The sequence below is a fragment of the Vidua macroura genome, chromosome 14 (genome assembly GCF_024509145.1).
Source record: "Vidua macroura isolate BioBank_ID:100142 chromosome 14, ASM2450914v1, whole genome shotgun sequence".
Classification (NCBI taxonomy): Eukaryota; Metazoa; Chordata; class Aves; order Passeriformes; family Viduidae; genus Vidua; species Vidua macroura.
Window position 1 is genome coordinate 3,922,314 of NC_071584.1, and position 21,249 is coordinate 3,943,562.

Here is a 21,249-nt window from a genome sequence, read left to right on the forward strand (position 1 = left end):
CTGTGAGGGTGACACGAGCCCAGAGGCTCTGAGATGCTCCTGGTCACAGCCCTGGGACAAGCAGGGAACTCACCCTATGGCAGACCTCTCTGCCAGAAATAAACCTGACACTTGTTTCTGGGTCCTAAAATCTCCAAATAATACCTGAAATATGAATTCAGATGCCTATTTTGCAACCTTTCCTGATGTCACTCCAAAGGAGGTATCAAATCACCCAGAAACCCCGTCCGTGGACACACCAGCCAGTTTGGAATCCTGATGGAAGGCTGGAATTGCAAAATACATGGTATCAAGCCGTTTTCCATCTAAACATTATCTCAAGCTACTGGAAATGCTCAAAGATAACTCCTGGGGCTATGCCTGACTTCCTGCAGCAGCAGTTTCCCTGTTGGGATGCTGTGGTGTTTTTAGAGGCTGGAGGAGAATAATTCACTTCAGCGGAGTCATGGAATATGGAAACTCTGCCCAAAACCTAGTGAAACCTCCATGTCATCTTTTACTCCATTTCTCATGTCTCAGAATAAGGATGGCACTGTGATTCCAGAGCTGCAGCAGTGTGAATGGAGTAATGCATTTCCCAGTGACTGTTTTGACCTTTACTGTTCTTCCATTCTTCAAAACATTTTATCCCCACTGTTTCATAGGTTCCCAGAACACATGAGAATTTGGGATGGGGTCTGAAAGCAACTATCAGGGATGTGCTTTTCTACTTTTCTGCATCTGCTTTTACTAAATCCCACTTCAATGCTATTTTCTTTAAAGCACCAGGATCAAATCCTAACAAACTACTTGCCCATACCATCACTCAGCTCCTGCCCAAAGACATTAGAATTTTAAAAGACAAGACCAGGAAAGCACAAACCAGAGGCATTAATTGCAGATACAACTAAACAGATTTACTTACTGACAAAACCAATGTACAGATGATCCCCTAAATCCCACTCCAGCATCCCTTGTGCTACACCAGCCTCAGTGTCTCACACAATCTCCCCACAGGAGCCTCTGTGGGAACAGGCATTTTTATGCTTTTCTTGGGGCAATGTTTAAGTTGTATGGGAAATACTTTCTGCCCTACTCTGCTCACACACTGTAAAACTGCTGGGAACTCGCTCAGAGCAGCTGGCCTGGCCAAGCCACCTCATCCTGGCAGCACCTTCTCCTGCCTGTGGTTGAGCACTTTCCTTGAAATACAAATCCTACAGTTAATCAGAGCAGCCTGGAGTGGAGGCAGCAGGGCCAGCAACTGTCCTGAGAAACAGGTGCCAGCAAAGACATGGATCGAGCCCTAAAACAGTAAGAGGCTGGAGCTTGCTGCTACTGTCACGCTCAGACTGAAGTTACTCCTCTTCTATGTTTATTTTTGGTGAAGTGTTTCCGAGTGCCACTCCCTGATGGGAGATAGGCGAGCAAATCCCTGGGGTATCTCAGGTCCTTTGTTACTGGAGCTGCTGGCAGACTCTCCAGGGCTGTTCCTGTCCAGATCTCTCCTTCAGCCTCTCTTTGCTCTGGGTTGGGTGGCACCACCAGATCTCTGCATTGCCAGACCTGCAGCAAGAGTTCCTGGGTGCAGGAGGTGTCCAGAGCCCAGGTGGGCTGTGTGATTTCCCTGCCCCCTGCTGCAGCTCCTGCCCAGGAGGAGCCAGCCCTCCCGGCCAGAGGAAGCCACAGCAGCCCAAAGGTCGTGTGCTATCGCCACGCTCCACGGGAACTCGGGGGAGGTTTCCTGTCCAGTTATCTCAAGCACCATATTTAAGTCTCTTGGTCATGTTAGTAAGCTGCAACAGCTGAGCTGGGACTTAGGGCATCTCCTGTTCATCCAACTGAGCTGGGAGAGCGCTGGGATTGTGCCCTGAGAGCGCTGGGATCAGACAGGCAGCCCCTGCCCTCCCAGCAGGGATGTGGCTGCTCTGGGATGTCACTGGCTGGTATTTCCCTCTGCTCCACTCCATCCTTTCGTGCCTCTCTCATCTTGCTCCTGCCCAGAATATTTTCAGCTTGGTCCCTGTGAAGGGATATCAAACCACAGCCCTCTCAAGCTCCTCCTAAAAATGTTTCTTCCAGAAACCCCAAGAAGTGACCAACCACTACTCACTGCTCTGGAGTGCCTGAGATTACACAGACAGCTCCTGTAACTCTTTGTATTACACAGAAATGGAGCAGAAAAACAAAACCAGGAATAACTAACAATACTTCTGCCTGTTTTAGCTGCAAGTCAGAAGTTCAGATTTTTTCCTCCAGCATTTCTAATCTGCTGCCAATTTTCAAACACTTCCCCTCTTGGCTCAGAAGTTACTGTGACCCCTTTTCCAATAGGCAACAGTGTCACCACCTCTGGAATATCTCTTGTCTCTCCAAACCCAAAAGGAAAAGACAAAGTTTCTTCACAAATCAACCTAATTTTTCTACCTGGCACCTTGAAAAAAAAGAAAAAATCCTCATTCCAGCCTCAGCTAACCAGCAGGTACTCAAAAGAACCCTGAAGTTTGGCTTCACGCTGGCTCCACAGGACTTCTGCAGTTTTGTAGCAATAAGCTGGACAAGACAGATTCGTAACACCCATAACCTAGCCGAAAATGCAATGTCCACTTACATGTTTTGAGGATTTCAAGGGCTTTGAAAGACTTGCTTGTATCAGACAGGAACGTCCTGCCATGACTGGAGCCACTAGCATTGCCCACCTCTCATTCATCACCCACCCCATCACTCCAGCTCTTTAAGGTAAGAAAACACAGAGGTCAATGTGCAATTGCTGAATTCTCTGTTTGCCCACGGCACACTTAAAAACTCTGTTTGCTAAAACCCCTCTTCATAGGAGCTTCTACTTCAAATGAACCTAAATGCAGAGAGGGAAAAAACTAAAGCTAGTGTCTAGCAATACATAAACTGCCACACCCTCTTCAATAGACACTGATATACACAAAGGGTCTTAGGAGAAGCAGTTCTGGAGGTTTGAGAGCACAGACTCAGACTGATCTGAGAGCTGTGTCTGCTGTCACTATTCACAGAACGACTTCCTTAGCTGCAAATCCCAATGAGGGATGCAAAAAAAATGCTTTCAAGTGCAAATCAGCTTTTTGAGATGTACAACAGCGTGGTCTTATTGCAAACCTTACAAAGATGCTCCTACCTTTCCATTTTTGAGGCGTCCGGAAGAGACAATCCTCGAGACGTGCACCTGGAAGGGCCTGCACTCCGTGCTGCAGTCAAACTCTTCCACTCTGTCCATGACCTCCACAGAGTTTTGTTCCACAAATGAAGTGCTTCCCCGCTTTTTAATGCGGCCACCAGGCTGTTCCAAACCCTGCCTTTTCACTGTGGAACACTTTAAAAAAGTCACTACAGAAAAGTCCACGTCGGCAACTGCGGAACAGCCCATGTCCGCAGCATCCAGAATGTTCTTGGGAATGTCGTGGGAAGGTGGCAGGTCCCTGCCCATGACCTGACTCTTCTCCAGAGTACTGACAGTATCTTGGATCTCTTCAGTCAGAGCTGCCTGGGGAAGGTGGATCAGAGCCTCAGGTGCTGCAGAGAAGTCACCACTGGCAGCTGGGGAATGGTCCAAGTCCACAGAACCCAGCTTATGCACAGGAAGATCAGGAGAAGGTGGCACATCCCTGCCCACAACCTGTGATATCTCTGGAGTACTGCCCGAGTCCTGAATCCCCAGCTCACCTCCCGACAAGTCCTGCACAGGCAACTCAGGGTTTCTCAAGTCCTGATTATCCAGTTCTGTCCTTGAAATTTCCCGAGCCGCAGCTGGAGATGGATCCATGTCTTTAGCAATCACTGGGGCACAAGCCACGTCCTCAGTATCAAGTTCAGACAGTGATGTCTGTTGAAGGTGGGCCTGAGCCTCAAGCACTGCAGGAAAGGCACCATAAGCAGCTGGAGAGCAGCCCAGGCCTGCAGCATCCAGATTACTGACAGGAAGATCAGGAGAAGGTGCCAGGTCCCTGCCCACGACCCTCTCCAGGGTATTGCCAGTGTCTTGAAACTCCAGCTCACTTCCACACAAGTTTTGCAAAGGCAGCTCAGGATTTCTCAAGTCCTGATTATCCAGTTCTGTCTCTGAAAGCTCCTGAGCAACTGCTGGAGAGGGATCCATGTCTTCAGCAACCACTGGGGCACAAGCCACATCCCCAGAATCAAATTTAGTTAGCAATGCCTGTGGAAGGTGAGTCTGCGCTTTAGTTTCTGCAGAAAAGTCCTCACTGGTACCTGGAGAACAGCCTAGGTCCACAGTATCCAGACTATTCACAGGAAGATCGTGAGAAGGTGGCAAGTCCCTGGCCATGACCTGGGTCTTCTCTGGAGTAGTGCCCAAGTCCTCAATTGGTTCAGCCAGAGTTGTCTGTGGAAGTTCCACCAGATCCTCAGAAGGGTCTTTGCTGTTCAGCTCAGTGAAAGAGCCATCTGCAAGCTCTGCCAGCTGGGACATGGATGGTTCTGGCCCAAAGGGAAGTGGTGATGTTTCATTAAGCCTGTCATTGCCACTGTCCAGGCCAGAGGAAGCAACGCCTTTCAGCCCGTCTGCGGTTTTGCAGTGCTGCACGGGCTCCTTCCCCGCCAAACTCTCAAAGCTCAGGTTCTCCCACGTGCCTGAATCTGGGGACTGCAGACAGGCTCCCACCGTGCAGAAGGGCTTCGCGCTCTCGTTCTCGATAACCAAGCCCTCTTTGGGGGAGGCAACATCCTGCCTGCGGCCCCGGAAACTGCGCTGAGGCCTCTTCTCATCGGGGGAGAATGCCCTCGAGGAGCCTCGCAGCCGCCGAGCCGCCTCAGCTACGCTGGTTAAGAACCTCACAACGCCCCCAAAGTGAGTGGCTTTGGCAGCACCGTTTGATTTTTTTCGCTGGCTGAGATTTTCCTCACATCTCGTATCAAAGTCAAAGTAAGAAGCGGAATGATCAGTTGTATTTTCTAAGTTCTGGAAATTGGTTTCAGCCCTTTGATCTGGGAGCTTTGAATTATCTTTGCTAGCTAATGAAATTCCTTTCAGATAGCTCCAGACATCAGAGCTCCTTCCTCTCCTGCTCTCCTGTGGGAGCATAGCACACCTCTTTTGATTGTCCCCTTCTGTAATTGCAGGACCCTTAACGTGTTCAAAATTCAAAGACTCACTCTTCCTGGCTGGTATTCTGTGGCAGTTACCATCATTATCCTCACCGTGTAATCTGCCACTGATATCCCTGAGACATTTACTTTCAGTGGCATCGAGTTCAGGAATGCTGATGTTCAGCTCTATGTCCTCAAAAGAAGAGTCCAAATCCTCGATGTACCCCGCGTATGAGTGGCGGGAGGGCCTCCGGCCATCGCCCAGCTTCCTAACCCTGTAGACAGCTCTCTGCCCAATGCCATGAAGGTCCTCCTCAGGGTCACGCACGTCCTGCACTCTGGAGGCTCTCAAATCTACGTTCTTGGGTGTCCTGGAGGATCTTCCCTTTTTTGATGAGCGTACCCTGTCCATGAAGGATGGCTTTTTTAATTCTGAGACCTCAGAGGTAACTCCCAGCAGAATCATGGACTGGGGCCTGTCTTTATTTGTAGAGAGTCCTTTCCTTCGTCTGACAAAATTCCAGATCCGGCTGCCCTTGGTTGTCTTCTTATACCTGTGTGTTTCCTCCTGCTCACTGGGGATTGCGTCGCCAGAGGCGCAGTGCTCAGCACCACAGGCCTCCAAGGCATCAGTGCTCCCTCCCTCCACGTTGCCTTGGAAAATCCTGTTGGCACATCCATTGGGAATGCTCAGGGAAGCAGTACGCTGGAGGCCCTCTAGAACTTCCATCGCCCTGGCTCACAGGCTGGTTCCAGGAGTCACGGATGCATGGTCCTCAGATTGCTTTTCTTCACAAGACTTTAAGGGAAAAGAACAAAGGAATGCAATTAGAGCAGAAAACTTTTAGAAGACACATTTCTTACAGCATCACAAGTCAAACTTTATCCCAGTGGCAGTGGTGGTTTTCCCCATTGATTCCAGGGAGGTTGAAATTTAGCTTCCAAACCATATAAACTTTAAAGCTACTTAAATCTGCTTTAAATGCCTGAACATTTAGCGACCACAAATAAACTTCCTGAACTAATAAAGCTACCACAAAGTATGCTCAGAATCCCATGAATCACATCTTCGTTTTGCAAGTCGCGGAGACTCGAAATGCATCAGAGTTCACAGCAGAGAGGAGAGGGGAAATTCCAGTGAGTGCCCCTGCACATGTCACTGTCATCTCCACCATCCCCAGCCACCAGGAACTGGCACCATGCTCCCAATAGCTCTGTCTCTCCAGGCAGCCATTCAAAGAAAAGTCAGGATGAGCCTTTTCCTGGAAGCAATGCAACTAAAATACTACAACATCAGAAAACTGATGGAATATCCAAGCCAGTTTTTTCATACAGTAGTGATGGTACCAGCACGGGAATCTCTCCTGGCACTGGTCTGCTCAAGGAAAGCTGCTTGGCCACCACTCAACACTACAAAAAATGTGTTCCCCTCAAGTGAGTTCCAGTGGACAGCATTAAAAATACAGTTCCCCCATCCGGAGCAGCAATGGAAACCACTCTGAAGCAGTGGTGGGAATACAGCTGAACTCCTGCTTCCCTTTCACTGGAATACATCTGCCCTGTCTCAATATTACAGCTTCCTGGGGCTGGATCTGCTGGTCCTGGCTTTGCTGTCTAGAAAGCAGAACTACATGCCAGGCACCCAACAGGGTTAAATTCCCTCAATTTCCAATCCTACTCTTAGGAGGAAGAAGAGAGAAATAGTGAGCCCCCAAGACATGGGTTTGACAATGGAGAAACTCTCCACTTTCTCCCAAGCAGCAGGAGAGCCACACTAGCACTGTGAACAGGTCCCATATCTACTAAAACCATTTAAATTTGCTATTTCTGTTAAAATTAAGGTTATTCATGCAGCAGCTACTGCCCTGGGCATCTCATGACCCTTGCATTCAGTCAATTAAGTCCGTTTCTACCTTGTCACCATGTCTGCCTCCAACAAGGGAGACCCCAATAGATGGCAGAGACACCACGGAAGCAGAGCACAGCCAGCAGAAACAACCAGCATCCCTCTTTTTCATGGACAACAGTCATCTGGCTTTCCACGAGCCCTGCCACAGGGGTTGTGCCAAGCATTTTTGGCACCAGCTGTGCTTAGGGTAGGAGAAATGAGTGTTTGCTGCTGTGGTGGGCTGCCAGATGTCCACTCACTGTGCTGCCCAACCAAGGCAAGGGGGGAAATAAGAGGAAAAAGCTGATGGGCTGCTATAAAAATACAGCGATCCCTTTCCAATCCCCATCCATTTGATTTACCACCAACTGATCTGGATAATGAGAAACAAAGATAAAACTAACACAATGTCTTACCCCCACCCACCATGGCTCAACTTCCCCATCTTCTGAGGGATCTACCTCCCACCAAGGGGTGCAGAAGGATTGGGAACTGGGAGAGGTATGGTTGGGACGTGATAGTTGTCCTTCCTGCTCACACTTATCCCAGGCTCCTGTGGGGCCTTCACAGGCCACAGTTGCTGTCAGGAGAACCTGCTCCTGTGGGGCCTCCACTGGTTACAATTTTTGCCAGGAATCAGCTCCATGGGGTACAATTCTTACCAGGAAAATCCCCCTGCTCCTGTCTAGAGCCTCCAGAGGTCCCATTCCTGCATTGTGGAGCCATCACAGGTCCCACTCCTGTCAGGAGAACCTGCTGGGGCCTGCACAGGCCACAGCTCCTGCCAGGGATCAGCCCCCTGTTCAGCACCTCACCCTCACCATCTTCACCAGCCGCAGTGCTCACAGAGCTGCTTCTCACCTTTTTTTATCCCCCCCTTCACTCATCCATTTTTGCCATTTATTAACCATGTGAGGTGCTGCCAGTGCTGCTGCTGGCTCTGCTCTGGGCTGTGGTGGAGACACTGGTGGCACTGCCTGTGCCCCACACCCCACAGTGACACAGCCAAAATGTGCCCTGCCAAATACACCCCACAATGACACAGACAAAATGTGCACTGCCAAATACACCCCATGGTGATACAGCCTAAACGTGCACTCCACAGTGACACAGCATCACTGGATACAGCCAGTGACACAGCCTAAATGTGCCCTGCCAAATACACCCCACAGTGACACGGCCTAAATGTGCCCTGCCAAATACACCCCACAGTGACACAGCCTAAATGTGCACTGCCAAATACACCCCATGGTGATACAGCCTAAATGTGCACTGCCAAATACACCCCATGGTGATACAGCCTAAATGTGCACTGCCAAATACACCCCATGGTGATACAGCCTAAATGTGCACTCCACAGTGACACAGCATCACTGGATACAGCCAAATACACCCCAGAGTGGCACAGCCTAAATGTGCACTGCCAAACACACCCCACAGTTACACTTCCTGATGGAATACAGCCAAGTACATCCCACAATTACACAACCTGATAGTATAGAATCAAATACACCCCACACTCAGCCTAAATGTGCACTGCCAAATACAACCCAGAGCTACACAACATCCCTGGATACAGCCAAATATACCCCACAGCTACACAGCCTCACTGTGCACTGCCAAATACACCCCACAGTTACACTTCCTGATGGAATACTGCCAAATACACCTCACAGTGACACAGCCTAAATGTGCACTGCCAAATACACCCCACAGCTGCACAGCACCACTGGACACAGTCAAACACATCCTACAATTTCACCCCCTAAATGTACACCGCCAAATACAGCCCACAGTTGCACAACCTAAATGTACCCTACCACATACACCCCACTCAGCTATACATCCTGAAGGAATACAGCCAAATACACCCCACAATTACACATCCTAAATGTGCTCTGCCAAAAACACCCCACAGCTGCACAGCATCACTGGATACAGCCAAACATGCCCTACAATTACACATCCTAAATGCCCACTGCCAGATACACCCCACATCTCCCCAGCCCAGCCACCACTGCCACACACCCCGTGCAGTCACAGAGCTCAGTGGGTACCTCCAGTTGCACCCCAGTTACCCAGCCTACGCACAGTGCTGATGCTCCACACGCTGCCCCACTCTGCTTTAGCCACTTCTTTACTCAGCTTCTTGTTCCCACCACCATGGAGGTTTTAAAAGAGAACCTCCTTCCCCAGGCACTTTTGGGGCCTCAGCACCACCTGCCTCCATTTAAACCCTGTAACAGAAATTCATCTGGGAGCTGTGCTGTCATGGGTCCCTGCAGAGACCACAGAAGCTTTTGTTCCCAAAAAACCAAGGGTTGAGCAGGACAGTTCCTCCATATGGTGCCTGAGGAGGAGACCAGCTCCTCATTTCTCAGGCTGTCACTTTGGGATGTGAGTTATCCCCAGACATTCCTGCTGCAACTTAAAGACTCACACATTGGAATGGGTTGGAAGGAGTGGAGGGGAGAAAAAGAGTACTTTAGTCTTTTCAAGTCATGCAGCCAACTGGCAGCCAAAGACAGAAATCACAAACAGTCCTCGTTTTTTGTTTGTTTTCTCTTTCCAGTTTTATGTTTTATTGTTTTTGGCTGGGTGGATCCTGCATGAGGAAAGAAGATTCAAAGGGAAGAGGCTTGCCTGTGAAGTCTTTGGAGGAATGCTAGCACAGAGGAGACAGGCTGTTCCTCATGTGGCAGGCAAAAGAGAACCCATAACAAGGGACAGATCCTGCACAGCCCTCCCCAGAGAAGCAACAGAATCCAGAATCACAGGGCACATGGGTGGCTTTAAAATTAAATAATGGGGGGTTATATTATATTTTTTTAAGCAGCTTTAAAGCAGATGTAAATTAGAGCTGCCACCATGAAGCCAGACCCGAGCACTCTTAAGCAGAGAGGAGACCCATTCTGTGACCAGTGTTTGGTTCCTCCTCTCCATCTCCCCTTCCACCACAGCCTCACCTGAACCTCTCCTCATCTCCAAAACCACCTTGTTGGTGTTTGAATTCCCCCCAGTCACACCTGCAGGACTGCACACACTGAAACTGATGCCTTGAGAGGCTCCTGGAACAGAGGCTGGACAGAGTTAAAGGAATAAAGCAGGGATTTATTAAAAGGCCTTCACAGGATTCACCTTGGCCAGTGCAAGAGCCCGGCTGAGGCTACACCCAAGATGGACCCTGGGTCAGGAGTTTTCACACTTTTATAAGTTTTGGTCCATTTCCATTTTGGGGTTAATTGTCCAGTTACAACTCCAGGTTATGCAGTCCCATCCTTCCAGTCTGCTCTCCTCAATTCCCTGTTGTTTGCACTTTTTGGGCCTGAAGCTGCAGCGGTGTCCTTGGTTCTGGGGCTGGAAAAGGATTGTTTTGTGTGACTGAACTGTGAGGAGAACTTGTTAACACTTTATATGAAGTTCAGAGTTATATACTACTGCAGTACAGAATCTGGAAAACATGAAAATTAGAACTTCAGGCATCAAAACCAAAGGCTGACTTTGGCAGGAGTCAACTCCCAGCACAGCTTCCTCAGTGCCCACAGTCCAGCACTGCCCCTAAGCCAGCTCCAGCCCCAGGACTGGCACTGCCTCACCCAGAGCAAACCTCCCACCCCCAAGGCAGATTTCAGCCAGCTTCCTTCAGTCTTCCCTGAGCAGGAGAAAAAATCTGCTCTGCTGCACTGCCTGCTGGAGCTGCTGAACACAGCATCCACTGCTGTGCAAACACCTGCAGTGGCTGCCTGGGGAAACCCGTGCCTCCCACCAGCCAAGCAGGGCAAAGGTCGCTTTACCAACCAAACCAAATGGCCTTGGGGGCATTGGACCCATCATGACAAAACAAAATTTGAGTATGGAGGAAAGCAGCCCCAAGAGTGTCTGATGAACCACTGCTCACCTTTCTGGGGTGCAGGGAAAGAGGCTTTGAAGAAATGCTTTGGGAACAGCTAACAGAAAACTACACCACTTGTCAACCACATGTTTATTTTCCCCCTCCTTGAGCTGCAGTTGCAGATGTCAAGTCGTAGCAAGTTACCAGCCAGCAGCTGAGCCAGGACTACCATCACTTACAGCAGAGCTTTAACCACAGAAAATACAATTACCTTCTGCCTCTTCCACTGCCCTCACATTACCTGAGCCTAAGGTCTGGAGACCAAAGGCTCGTGTGTTTGCTCTCCAAAACACACAGAATCTCACCTGGAGGGGAAGATGGTTTTATAAAACTCCAGCTATCAAGCAAACGCTGCCAACAGCCCCAGGGTACACGGGCTGTGTGGGTCCCTGCCTTGCCCTGCTCTTTTTATCACAAAAGCAGCAGCTCTTCATTCTGAAAATTCACTTTCCTTTTCCAGGTCACTGAGGGGGATGAATAAGCTGAGATTAATGAAATCCCCAGCCAAGGGCACCAGGTGTGTTACACAAACATCTGTATCTACAGCCATGATTCTCCCTCCAAATTCTTTCCATATTTTTTGCATTATCCCCATCTCTAAGAAAGAAATAGGTGCTCTGTATCTCAGTCGTGGTTGCACAACATTCCCTAGGCAACAGGCTCTTCCTGCATGATACAGGTGGGAGTAAGAGCAATTTTGCTCCTTTTCAGTGTGATTTAGCAGACAGCCAGCAGAAATAACAGCACAGGCCCAGGGAACACCCACTGAAGATGACAGTTCTCATAGACTTAAAGGACACTGAATCAGGCCCAAGCAAGCAGGGCTGTCACAAGCCACCCCTCAGGGAGTGACACTTCCCATGGGCAATCTCCTGCTGCTGAGCTGCCCTACACAAGTTATCCACAAGCAGAGCAAAACCAGGCTGTTTAACGAGGCTAAATCACAACACCAGGTCCAAAGGTAGCAGGGTAGCAAGACTTACCAGAAAGGAAGCATCGATTAGGAAATTAGGATTAGCCTGATCCAGGCTGAGTTTTCTCAAGAGACCCTAATGATGGAAACAAACTGCTTATTTAACAGCACACAGTTCAGGCTGTTTGCCAGGCAGGCACCACACAGTCCCTGAAATCTTCTTCAGATCACTGCAGATTTTGAGCAACAAGGAGAATTTATTTTTATAAAATATAAATATATCTTTTTTTTTTAAATATATTTAGTGCTCTGAAGCAGCAGCTGTGGCTGCCCCTGGATCCCTGACAGTGGTCCAAGGCCAGGCTGGACACTGGGGCTTGGAGCAACCTGGGATAGTGGAAGGTGTCCCTGCCCACAGCAGAGGGTGGAACAAGATGATTTCAAAGGTTCCTTCCAACCCAAACCATTCTGTGCTTCCAGGATCCCTTGGTGTTGTGGGATTTTGGAGCATGCATGTTCCAGGCAAATGGCAAATCCCTTTTATCAAGTGACCCGAAAGAACTATTTTGACTGGGGCCCTGAGAAACAACAAACCTTTGAAGGGAACAAAGAGGAAATTGGTGGTGGGGTTGCCCTTGGGGCAGCCTAGACAGGATCACGTGCCAGACACTGCTCTCCACCACAGAGCCGCTGGCTCAGAGCACCTGGAGAGACCTAAGCTTATCCTGGAAGGTGTTGAAGCCAGAGGCAGAGAGGGTCTGAGGCTCACTGCACCCCAAGAGCAAAGGAGAAGCTGGGGGGTTCAAACGATGTCAGAACAGTCGGTAGAAAAGCCCAGCTCCTCCTGGCACTGTGACAACCTGCGCTGTGCTGGATGTTCCAAGGACAGGATTTGCACTCACTGTGGAGCAGCAACTCCAGACACCCCTCCAAGGCTCTCCATCACTCTCCTCTCACCTCTCAGCAGTGCTAAATTTGCTTCCAAAACCAGTGTCCCCCCCAGCACCACACGGCTGGAGCAAAAGGCCCGGGGCCGATGCGGCCCAGGCACCGACAGCCTCACCAGGCGCTGCCAGAGCTGGAATGCACCGAGGGCCCCCGGGGACACGATCTTCCACTCGCCTCTTCCTCTGTAGGATCCAAAATAACAAACAAGAAGGAGCCTTTGGCCATTGTTTTTCGGGGAAGGGGGGTGACAGGGAGAGGGCACGCGGCGCAGCCTGCCAGAAGGCATGGCTGAGCTAAGGAAGTCCTGCCTGGGCTTCGCTGTATCCGCTCCTCTCCAGGAGGGGCGGGGGGAGGCAGGAAGGAGAGAAAATAGAGAACAAATGATCATATAACCCTTGAGAGAAACCTGTCTGCTCTCGGGGAGCGTATTTAGCCCAAGCATGCAGTGCCTCTTGCTATACAAAAGAAAAAGAGGAAAGAAAACCCCGCCAGTTCTTCCGTTACCATGTTCTACCACTGAAAAAAAATGGGAGGAAACAGATGTTAAGCTCTCCAGCATCAGGAAATTATCTCTTTCATGGGGGTACAGTTACTTCAGTGTATTTAGGTCAAACAAATAGGGAAAGAATTGTGACTTCTCCCCCTTTCTGTTTATGTCTCCATAGACATTTCAGACTTGCTGGGTGCCACATCCAAGGACCAACGGCAGAGCTGTGTTTGCTCACAGAGCACACCCTGAGGATGCAGCCTGATGATCAAGTCCCTGCCCACCTGGCAGATCCCTGCTAGCAGATCCCCACCCCACAAACCAATGCAGCCCCTACAAAAATTCAGCATCCTCTGTTTCTGGGTCAAGGAGGATGGTTTGCTGCTGGGCCCCAGCCAGGCATGGCAGCACTGCAGCTTGATTGTTCATTTATTTCAGCAGAGGTGGAAGGAGAGACCTGGGTGAAACATCTGCAAAAGGGATCTCCAGGCCGTCAGCAAGCGCAGTTACGACTTTCCGGCACTGGGCTCCCCAAGGAGCGCGGGACCAGTGCCTGTAGGAAACGATCAGAGAATTGAACCAGCATTTCACATGCTCTGCAAAATCCCTTCCACAGGAAGCTAAACCCCTCCATTAGGAGGAGAAGACAGACAGAGGAGCAGTCTGAATCCCTTCCCAGTCAGGAGTGGACAGACATTATCAAACACTGAGTTTTAGAATCACAGAATCATTAAAGTTATCTTGATTCCAACCCAGCACCAGCAGCACCATGCTGACCGCTAAACCACGTCCTCAAGTGTCACATCCACGCACTTTTTTAATATTCCCAGGGATGGTGACTTCACCACTTGCCAGTGGCAGAAGGGACCCTGCAGCAATGGTCTGCTCCACCACTGAGGGCAGACTAGCAGACAAGATAACCCCAGGCAAACACAACACGTTCCCTTTGGCAGTAGCATCTGCCCCACATGGTTTGCACTGGTTTAAGCCAAAGCTTTTACAGTCCTGGATCTGCATTTGTGCTCCTGCTAATTCAATCTTCACCAGGCAGACGGATGGATGCACAGACTGATAGCTCCAGCCCTGTATTTGCAAAGACGGAACTCAAAACTTCAGGCTGAGTAAATCAGTTCACTCATGTAAAATTTAAACATTACTTCCTTCCCATTTCAGGGAGCTTTAGAGTTTGTGAGATGGCTAAACACAATGAAATTAGAGCAGGAGACTCATTTTGCCTGCGGCCGAGGGAGAGAGAGAGAGAGCTGCTCCACTGCATCTGTCAGACAAACTGGGCCGGTGCTGGTGCTGCCAGGCAGGGAGCAGCTCACTGCAAACACCACAGCTCCACACTGGAGATGGGCTGGCACTGCAGGGAGGTGCCAGGCAGCTGAACAGGGCACCAGCCCTGGGCTCTGCAGCACACGGAGCACTAAGACCTTATACCAAACCAAGATCAGCTTTACACACACAGGGAAGGAGAGAGCCAGCACCCAGCTCCTTGTGCAAAGCTGAGCAGAAGCTCCAGATAAAAACACAGAGATATAAAATCCCTGGAATACAACTGGAATGAAATCATGAACAGAACAGATCAGCTCTTGCTGAAGGTAGATTTCAGACCAAGCCTTTCACAAAGCCCACACACCTCTGGCACCGCACCTGTGCTAAATGTTCCTCCAGATCCACACTGCAGCTCCAGGAACTGCAGATGCAGATTCACCCTCTGCCCACTGAGCCACACAGCAGCACCCTACATATCTCCCCTTTTTTGCTATTCTAAATTCTTCTGCTCTACAGAAAATAAACCTGAGGAGAGTCCTGAAGAGATCCAAAAGGATCCTTCTGGTACTGGCACCCAGGAGGGACAGGGACCCCCAGGAAAAGGAGGGAGCCTGAAGGAGGAGTCATCTGCCAGCACAAGGTTGTTTTGATGCACAATAGCTGTTTCCCCAATCTCTCCAGCTATTTGGCACCAACTGTCACCATTCTAATACCAAAATATCTGCCATTACATGTAGATTATTTAAGCTGTTCAGTAGTCAGCTGAAAGTAATTAATTATATGTAAGAACATTTAATTACTATCCAGTAGCAGCTGTAGGTACTTTAATACCATAGTGATGAGCCAAAACACAATGGAACAGGCAGATTCAGGGGTCTACACCCATCCACACCCTATTAATGTCAGCTGAACAACACTGAACTACTGGCTGCCATCCTTTGGGAAGCAACAACTTGCTTGTGACATTACTCTGCATTCCCAGCTAGTCAGTTTGGTAGAGATGCCTCAGGAACTTCACAGCTGTGACATTTCTTAAAAATCCTTGCCTTCTCCTCAAATCCCTAAACAAGAAAGCATGGTCTGAACATCAGAGCAGAAATCAGTAGCCAGCGTTCAATTGTTTATATCTTGAGACAAAGATAGTGTCTAAATAATTGTCTATTGTATCCCAGAGACAGCACAGGAAAGCTCTTCCCCTCGCTGGGAGCCTGCAGGTCACACATGCTTCTGCCATAACATTTGCTATAAATAATCCTCGCTGAGCCCAGCTAGGTACAAACCAAGGCAGCACTCTGCTCCTATCGTTTTCAGCCATTAGCCCTCCCCAGAGAGCGCATATCCTACCCTATTGTTCCTGCTCAAATGTTTGAAAGAATTATTTTTTCCTTGCTTCTTTTGTTTGGGGAGTTTATTTATATTTCCTCTTTGACATGGAATTACTACCAGAAGAAAGGAGTGCCACCTTACATGGCAGCACGCCGATGCCAGCGTTGAGATGAGGAGCAGAGGGTCACGTTTGGAGGACACTGCCATAGTTACAGACCTCCCAGTCTGGGATTCTGTACTAATGTAGGTTCAGCACATTCAGATCAGGATTAGAAACAAAGAACTGGGTGCCAACACCAGTCCCAAATTCACAAGCAGAGACTCGGAACACAGGCAGCAACCCGTTCTGCCCAAACATTTTCAAGGATTATTGCAGCAGGTTACTGAACAACTCCCTGATATGGCCCTGGTGATGTCAAAGAACACCTCACCTCTACTTCATTGTCTCACTTCCAGCCCTATTTCTACCTCCAAACAGATCCCAAGTGACCTGTTCCTCTCAGGCAGCTGCATGGGTGGAATTTACCCTTGTCCTCCTTTCCCCTTTTCCTCGGAGCAGTTGAACACAACCATACAAGCACAGGGCTTGGCTCTCAACTCCCCAAGCACCTCATTGTGGAAAACCCACCTCATCCAGCACAGCCTTTTGACTACAAGGTGAGGTATCTCCCTGCCCTGCTTTGAAATTGGTGACAAGTCTCACTGTAGAGCCCCAGGTATCAAGTGGACAAGTGTCATTGCCCTCAGCAGCAAACAGAGGCAGAGACTTCTGCACTGTTTTTTCACAAAATCAATCCAGTTTCTGGCTGTTGGAAGGTCTGATGTCCCCAACAGGCAAATGACACCTGCTGTGCCTCTGTCCATCGCAGCATTCTGGAATATCCAGCTCAGGAAGGCAGTGGCTTTGCACTGAATTGCCTTTAGGCACATGAAAGAACTGCTCTGGTGCTTCTAGAAAACCACAGTGACTGCCACATGCCTGGCCTGCTCTCAGGCTGGGGCTTTTCACCCCAGAAAGCCATTTTTAGGGGTCACACAGAGAACTTTTAGTAGTCTGACACCTGCCTGTACCTTACTTTTCCCTCACAAGGTTGGTACAGAACACTCCAAAGTCACAAGGTGCCTCCTAGACAGGTTGACACCTTTCTGCTGCTCACCCCCTCAACAGCAACAACCAAACCTCACCCTCATCTGCATCCAGAGGCACTGCACAGCAGCCAGCAGCACACGCTGAGCCCAGGCTGGCACACAGCGATGCCCTGCAGGAACTACAGCTGGGTGGGTGATGCCCAGAGCCCCAACTTGGTGGGAATGATACTGTCGCTGAGTTATCCTGCATTTGTGCAGCCCAGCCTGGCCCAGCTGCTCCTCATCTCCTCACCAAAGGCTTCAAATCCACAGTTCATCGAGGCCAGCCCTCCAGGACGATGCCACAGGGACACTAAAGCAGCCGAGACGAAGTGACGGGGAGCACAGCCCCTGTCTGGCCATGCCTGTGGCCCCAGCACAGCTTTGCCCTGCCAAAGGGGCTGTCAGCTCCCATTGCTCACGCTCCAGGGCCACACTCCAGCCACGCAGGAAGCCAACACTGCACCCAATTAGCATCACTGCTGATGAGCTTCTCATCTCCTGCCCCTGCCCCAGGGATGGGGCTGAGCAGGCACAGGTGGCCACACAGCTGTGTCTCCTCTGCCTGCCCACCTTGTTCTCCCCAAGGGTGCTCACCCCTTTTTATTAAGGATCAAAACTCAGCAGAGCAGGAGCAACTAAAGGCTCCATTTGTCCCTATTTATGGAACAAACCCTGAATCTTTCTACAAGGAGTTGGGGATTGTGTTCTGAGTATTAGGCACTTTTCTATTTCACCCTTTTCTGTATTCTGTATATTCTACAGTTTCTCCAGTGACTCCTTTTCAACAGCAAACAAATTTATTGCCACGTGTGGCAAAGGTCTATACAAAAGCCACAAGCAGGGGAGGACAGTGCCATCCCCTCTGAGGTGCAGATCCAAGGATGAGCCTGGCACACCTGCAGCTTCACCCAGGTTTTAAAACACAAATAGTCTGGGAACACGTGCAGGCAATATCTAGTTTCTGCAGGAAATCGCACAGCGTGGATATCCAAACATTGCCACCAAGCAAAAAAAAACAACATCTTGATTTGCCAGCTCATGTCACACAAACCTAAATTCTTTCTAGGAGACAGTGTTCAGCCAATGCTGAGCAGCAGTGATACATTTCCACAGCTCTGGAAAGCCCTGGAGCTCCACAGCAGCCAGGCGTGAGGCTGCAAATCCTTAGAAAAGACAAGGATATGAGCTCTGCAAGGATGTGCCCCCTGTTGAGGGTGCAGTGAGCCAGGGCACCCCAGCTCACGTTTCCTCAGTGCTGGGTTTCAAACCCTGCTCAGCTGCTGCAGGAACTCCCATGCAGGCTCCACATGCTTGCACAGGCAGGGCAGGACCAGCCCCAGCTCCCAGGAGCTCCCCAGCACCGCCAGCATCCACAAAACCTGCTCAGCTCTCTGCATGCCCCTCCAGAGTTGTGCCTTTCTTGTGGCTGGAGCACCAAGGCAGAACCCCCTTGGTTTCCAGGCCATGTGCTGGATCTCTGCTACGTGCTGACACATTTCCTTCCTGTAGTAAAATCACCTCCCATCCATAGGCTACGGGGCTGCCTGGAAACCCAGACCTTTAAGGAGGCAATCCTTCCTGCCCATCCCCCTGGAGAAGCATCAGAAGTGCATTCTGAGCTGTGGTCATACCCAGCCCTTTGGCACACAGGCTTCAAAATGCCTCAGGACAGCAAGGTGAAGGCAGCAAATATTCTGACAGGTGACTGGTCCCAGTGACAGCACCTTCCCAAAAGCACTGTGATTCACAGCTCACGTCAGCAGCATGGAAAAAGTGACCCCTTCTTCCTTCAGAGGAAACAACAGACGTGCTTCACAAAAGAAAACATTAAAGAATAAGGGCTCGTCCAGCAGAAAACCTGAGCAAAACTCAATTCCCACAGAAGCAGAGGGATGTTCCATTGACTTTAATCCCTCTTTTTCTTGTCTGTCCTTAATTCACTCTCCCTCTTCCCCACAGGAGCAGTCAGCGAGTGCCAGCCCAGCAGTGGCACTTGCAGAACAGCTGCTGTTTCACAACTACCTGCAGCAAGAAAATCAAGAAACCTGACAGAACGTGCCAGAAATAATCTCCTTGCAAGACAGAGCAGCTGGGAAGGGCTGCAAGGAGCCATCCCTGGCACAGGGCAGGGGGGTGCTTCAGTCCTGCCTGTGGACACAGAAACACAGGTCAGGCAGTGACCCTCTGCCCCACAGCCCCCAGGGGGTGACAGGACAGGTCCAGCAGGGCAGGAAGGAGGCAGGAATGAAGTACCCAGTGAAACCCACTGAAATCTGAGACCCTCACGTCCAAGGCATCACCCTTGTTTCATTTGTTCCAAGGCTGGCAGAACCTCCCTCCCAAGCTGCCCCTCCACTGGGGGTAGAAGCAGAGAAGGAGCAAAGGAAGAGAGAAATTAATCCAGCCCCTCATCTGGGAGCTGGGTTATTTGGTGATTTTGAGGGTTGTCTGTGCAAGGCCAGGAGTGATCCTTGTGGGTCCCTTCCAACTCAGGAAAACGAAGTTCTGACCCATCTCTACAGCAATGAAGCTCCACAGCCACCAGACCAAACCCAACTGTTATTTATCCAGCTTAAAATGTGGTGTCCCCACACCTCCACAATTAGAAATCACAATTTAAGCCATGTGAGGCTGAACCCCAACCCTCCCACCAGCAAAAGAGCAGATTAAAGCAGGCTCTGAAGGCTACTTGGCTGGACTCTGCAGAAGATCCTGTCCCAGATTGTTGCTTCTCTAGAGACCCTCCTGCACACTCAGGAAATGGCCCCAGACACTCCTAACTCAGCCCCCTCCCAGTGATGCCTTGTGAAGGCTGCCCTAGAGCAGAGGCTGGATGGAGTTAAAGAATAAAGCAGGGATTTATTAAAAGGATCTCCTCCATGGATCCACCTTGGGCAGCACAAGAGCCCAGCCAGGGCTGCACCCAAGATGAACCAAAATGGTCACAAAATCCCTGCCCGCAAATGGGGTCTCTCACTTTTATAAGTTCTGCTCCATTTGCATATTGCAGTTCATTGTCCAATTCCAGCTCCAGCCCATGAAGTCCCATCCTGCTTGTTTTTCTCTCTTCAGTCCATGTTGTTTGTGCTCTTGGGCCTGAGATTTGGATCATTTGTCCTTGGTCCCCAGCTGGAGAAGGAATTGTTTTGTCTCCCTACTCTGTGCAGAGAGCTCACCATCCCCTGATATGAAGCCCAGAGCCACACACTAAAGCAGCACAGAATCTGAAAAATAGAAAAGCTGAAACATGAGGCATCACCAGGAGGAAAGCTGTGCCTGTAACACCAAAATCAGATTTCCCACTGACATGTGCCAAGATGTATTTAGGTGCCTAAACTAAACTCAAATTAGGGATCTCAGTATTCATTCTCCCCATGTGTTATCCTCATTCAGCAGAGGGGATTGAAAGAACCAGGGAAGGTCCTCCAACACCACCTAAATCCATGGCTCCTTCCTGCTTCCAGCCAAAGCTGCACCTCCTTTTGTGTGTTTGAGGGAAGATGGGCAAGGCTTTGGCTCCTTTGAGCAGTGCCTCAAGGAGCATCCAGCAATCAATCCACGTTCCATGGAGTTGTCCTGCAGCATTCTGCAGTAAAGCTCTTCCCAAAAAAAAATTCTTCTTTTTCGACTAACTTAATTAACACATGCTGTAGCTGTAAATAAAGGTGAGACTTTCCAGGAACAAAGCAAGGTGCCTAGAAAAATTTCAGAGTAATTATCACACACAATGTTCCAGCCTGAAATCACAGGAATGGACTCCCTGTATTTCCTACAGACCTTTTTTGTAGCATTGCCCTCATTCTTTATGGGTGCAAAACCCACTGATCACAGAGGAGCTTTAAGGGGTATGACCATGCCAACCTGGATCATGTAACTTCCATATAACCTGCTGCTTCCTCCTGTGCTCTGGACAAGGGCAAACCCTTCAGAGCAAAGAGGCAAGAACGTCATTAAGGAGCAATTATGGAATGATCTGTGTCCTGGAGAAAACTGCTTCTAGCTGTGTCAGACATGGGCTGGGTTATGTCATTTATTTACTTCCATTTTAAACAAATATTTCTACCTAATGCAACTCATTATCATTACAAAAGTTTATTTAAATAGTTGGCTTTAATTATTATGGCAAGAAGTCACAGGGACCAATTACAGGCCAGAGAGAGGCCACAGAGGAGTTCCTGCCCTTGGAGAATTTCTCCAAGGCACTGCTGCTGCATCCCAGAGAGAGAAAACACCAACCCCTGAAGGGTCAGAAGCGAAGACTGGGCTCTTGCTGCAGCAGATCCCTTCTGCAGGATGCCTGTTTGCAAGCACCAACTTCATTTACACAGTTC

The 21,249-nt window shown here is 49.6% G+C and overlaps 1 protein-coding gene across 4 annotated transcripts in view; it reads right to left on the reverse strand.

Moving 5' to 3' along the window:
* The window catches only part of ARHGEF9 (Cdc42 guanine nucleotide exchange factor 9), a 191,727-nt gene that overhangs the window by 162,615 nt on the left and 7,863 nt on the right, over positions 1-21,249 (reverse strand). For all 4 annotated transcript variants that reach the window (XM_053989980.1, XM_053989979.1, XM_053989981.1 and 1 more), the window contains exon 2: positions 3,128-5,854. In XM_053989980.1, the coding sequence (XP_053845955.1) occupies positions 3,128-5,785 (2,658 nt within the window). In that variant the 5' untranslated portion in view covers positions 5,786-5,854. The remainder of the gene's footprint in view (positions 1-3,127; positions 5,855-21,249) is intronic.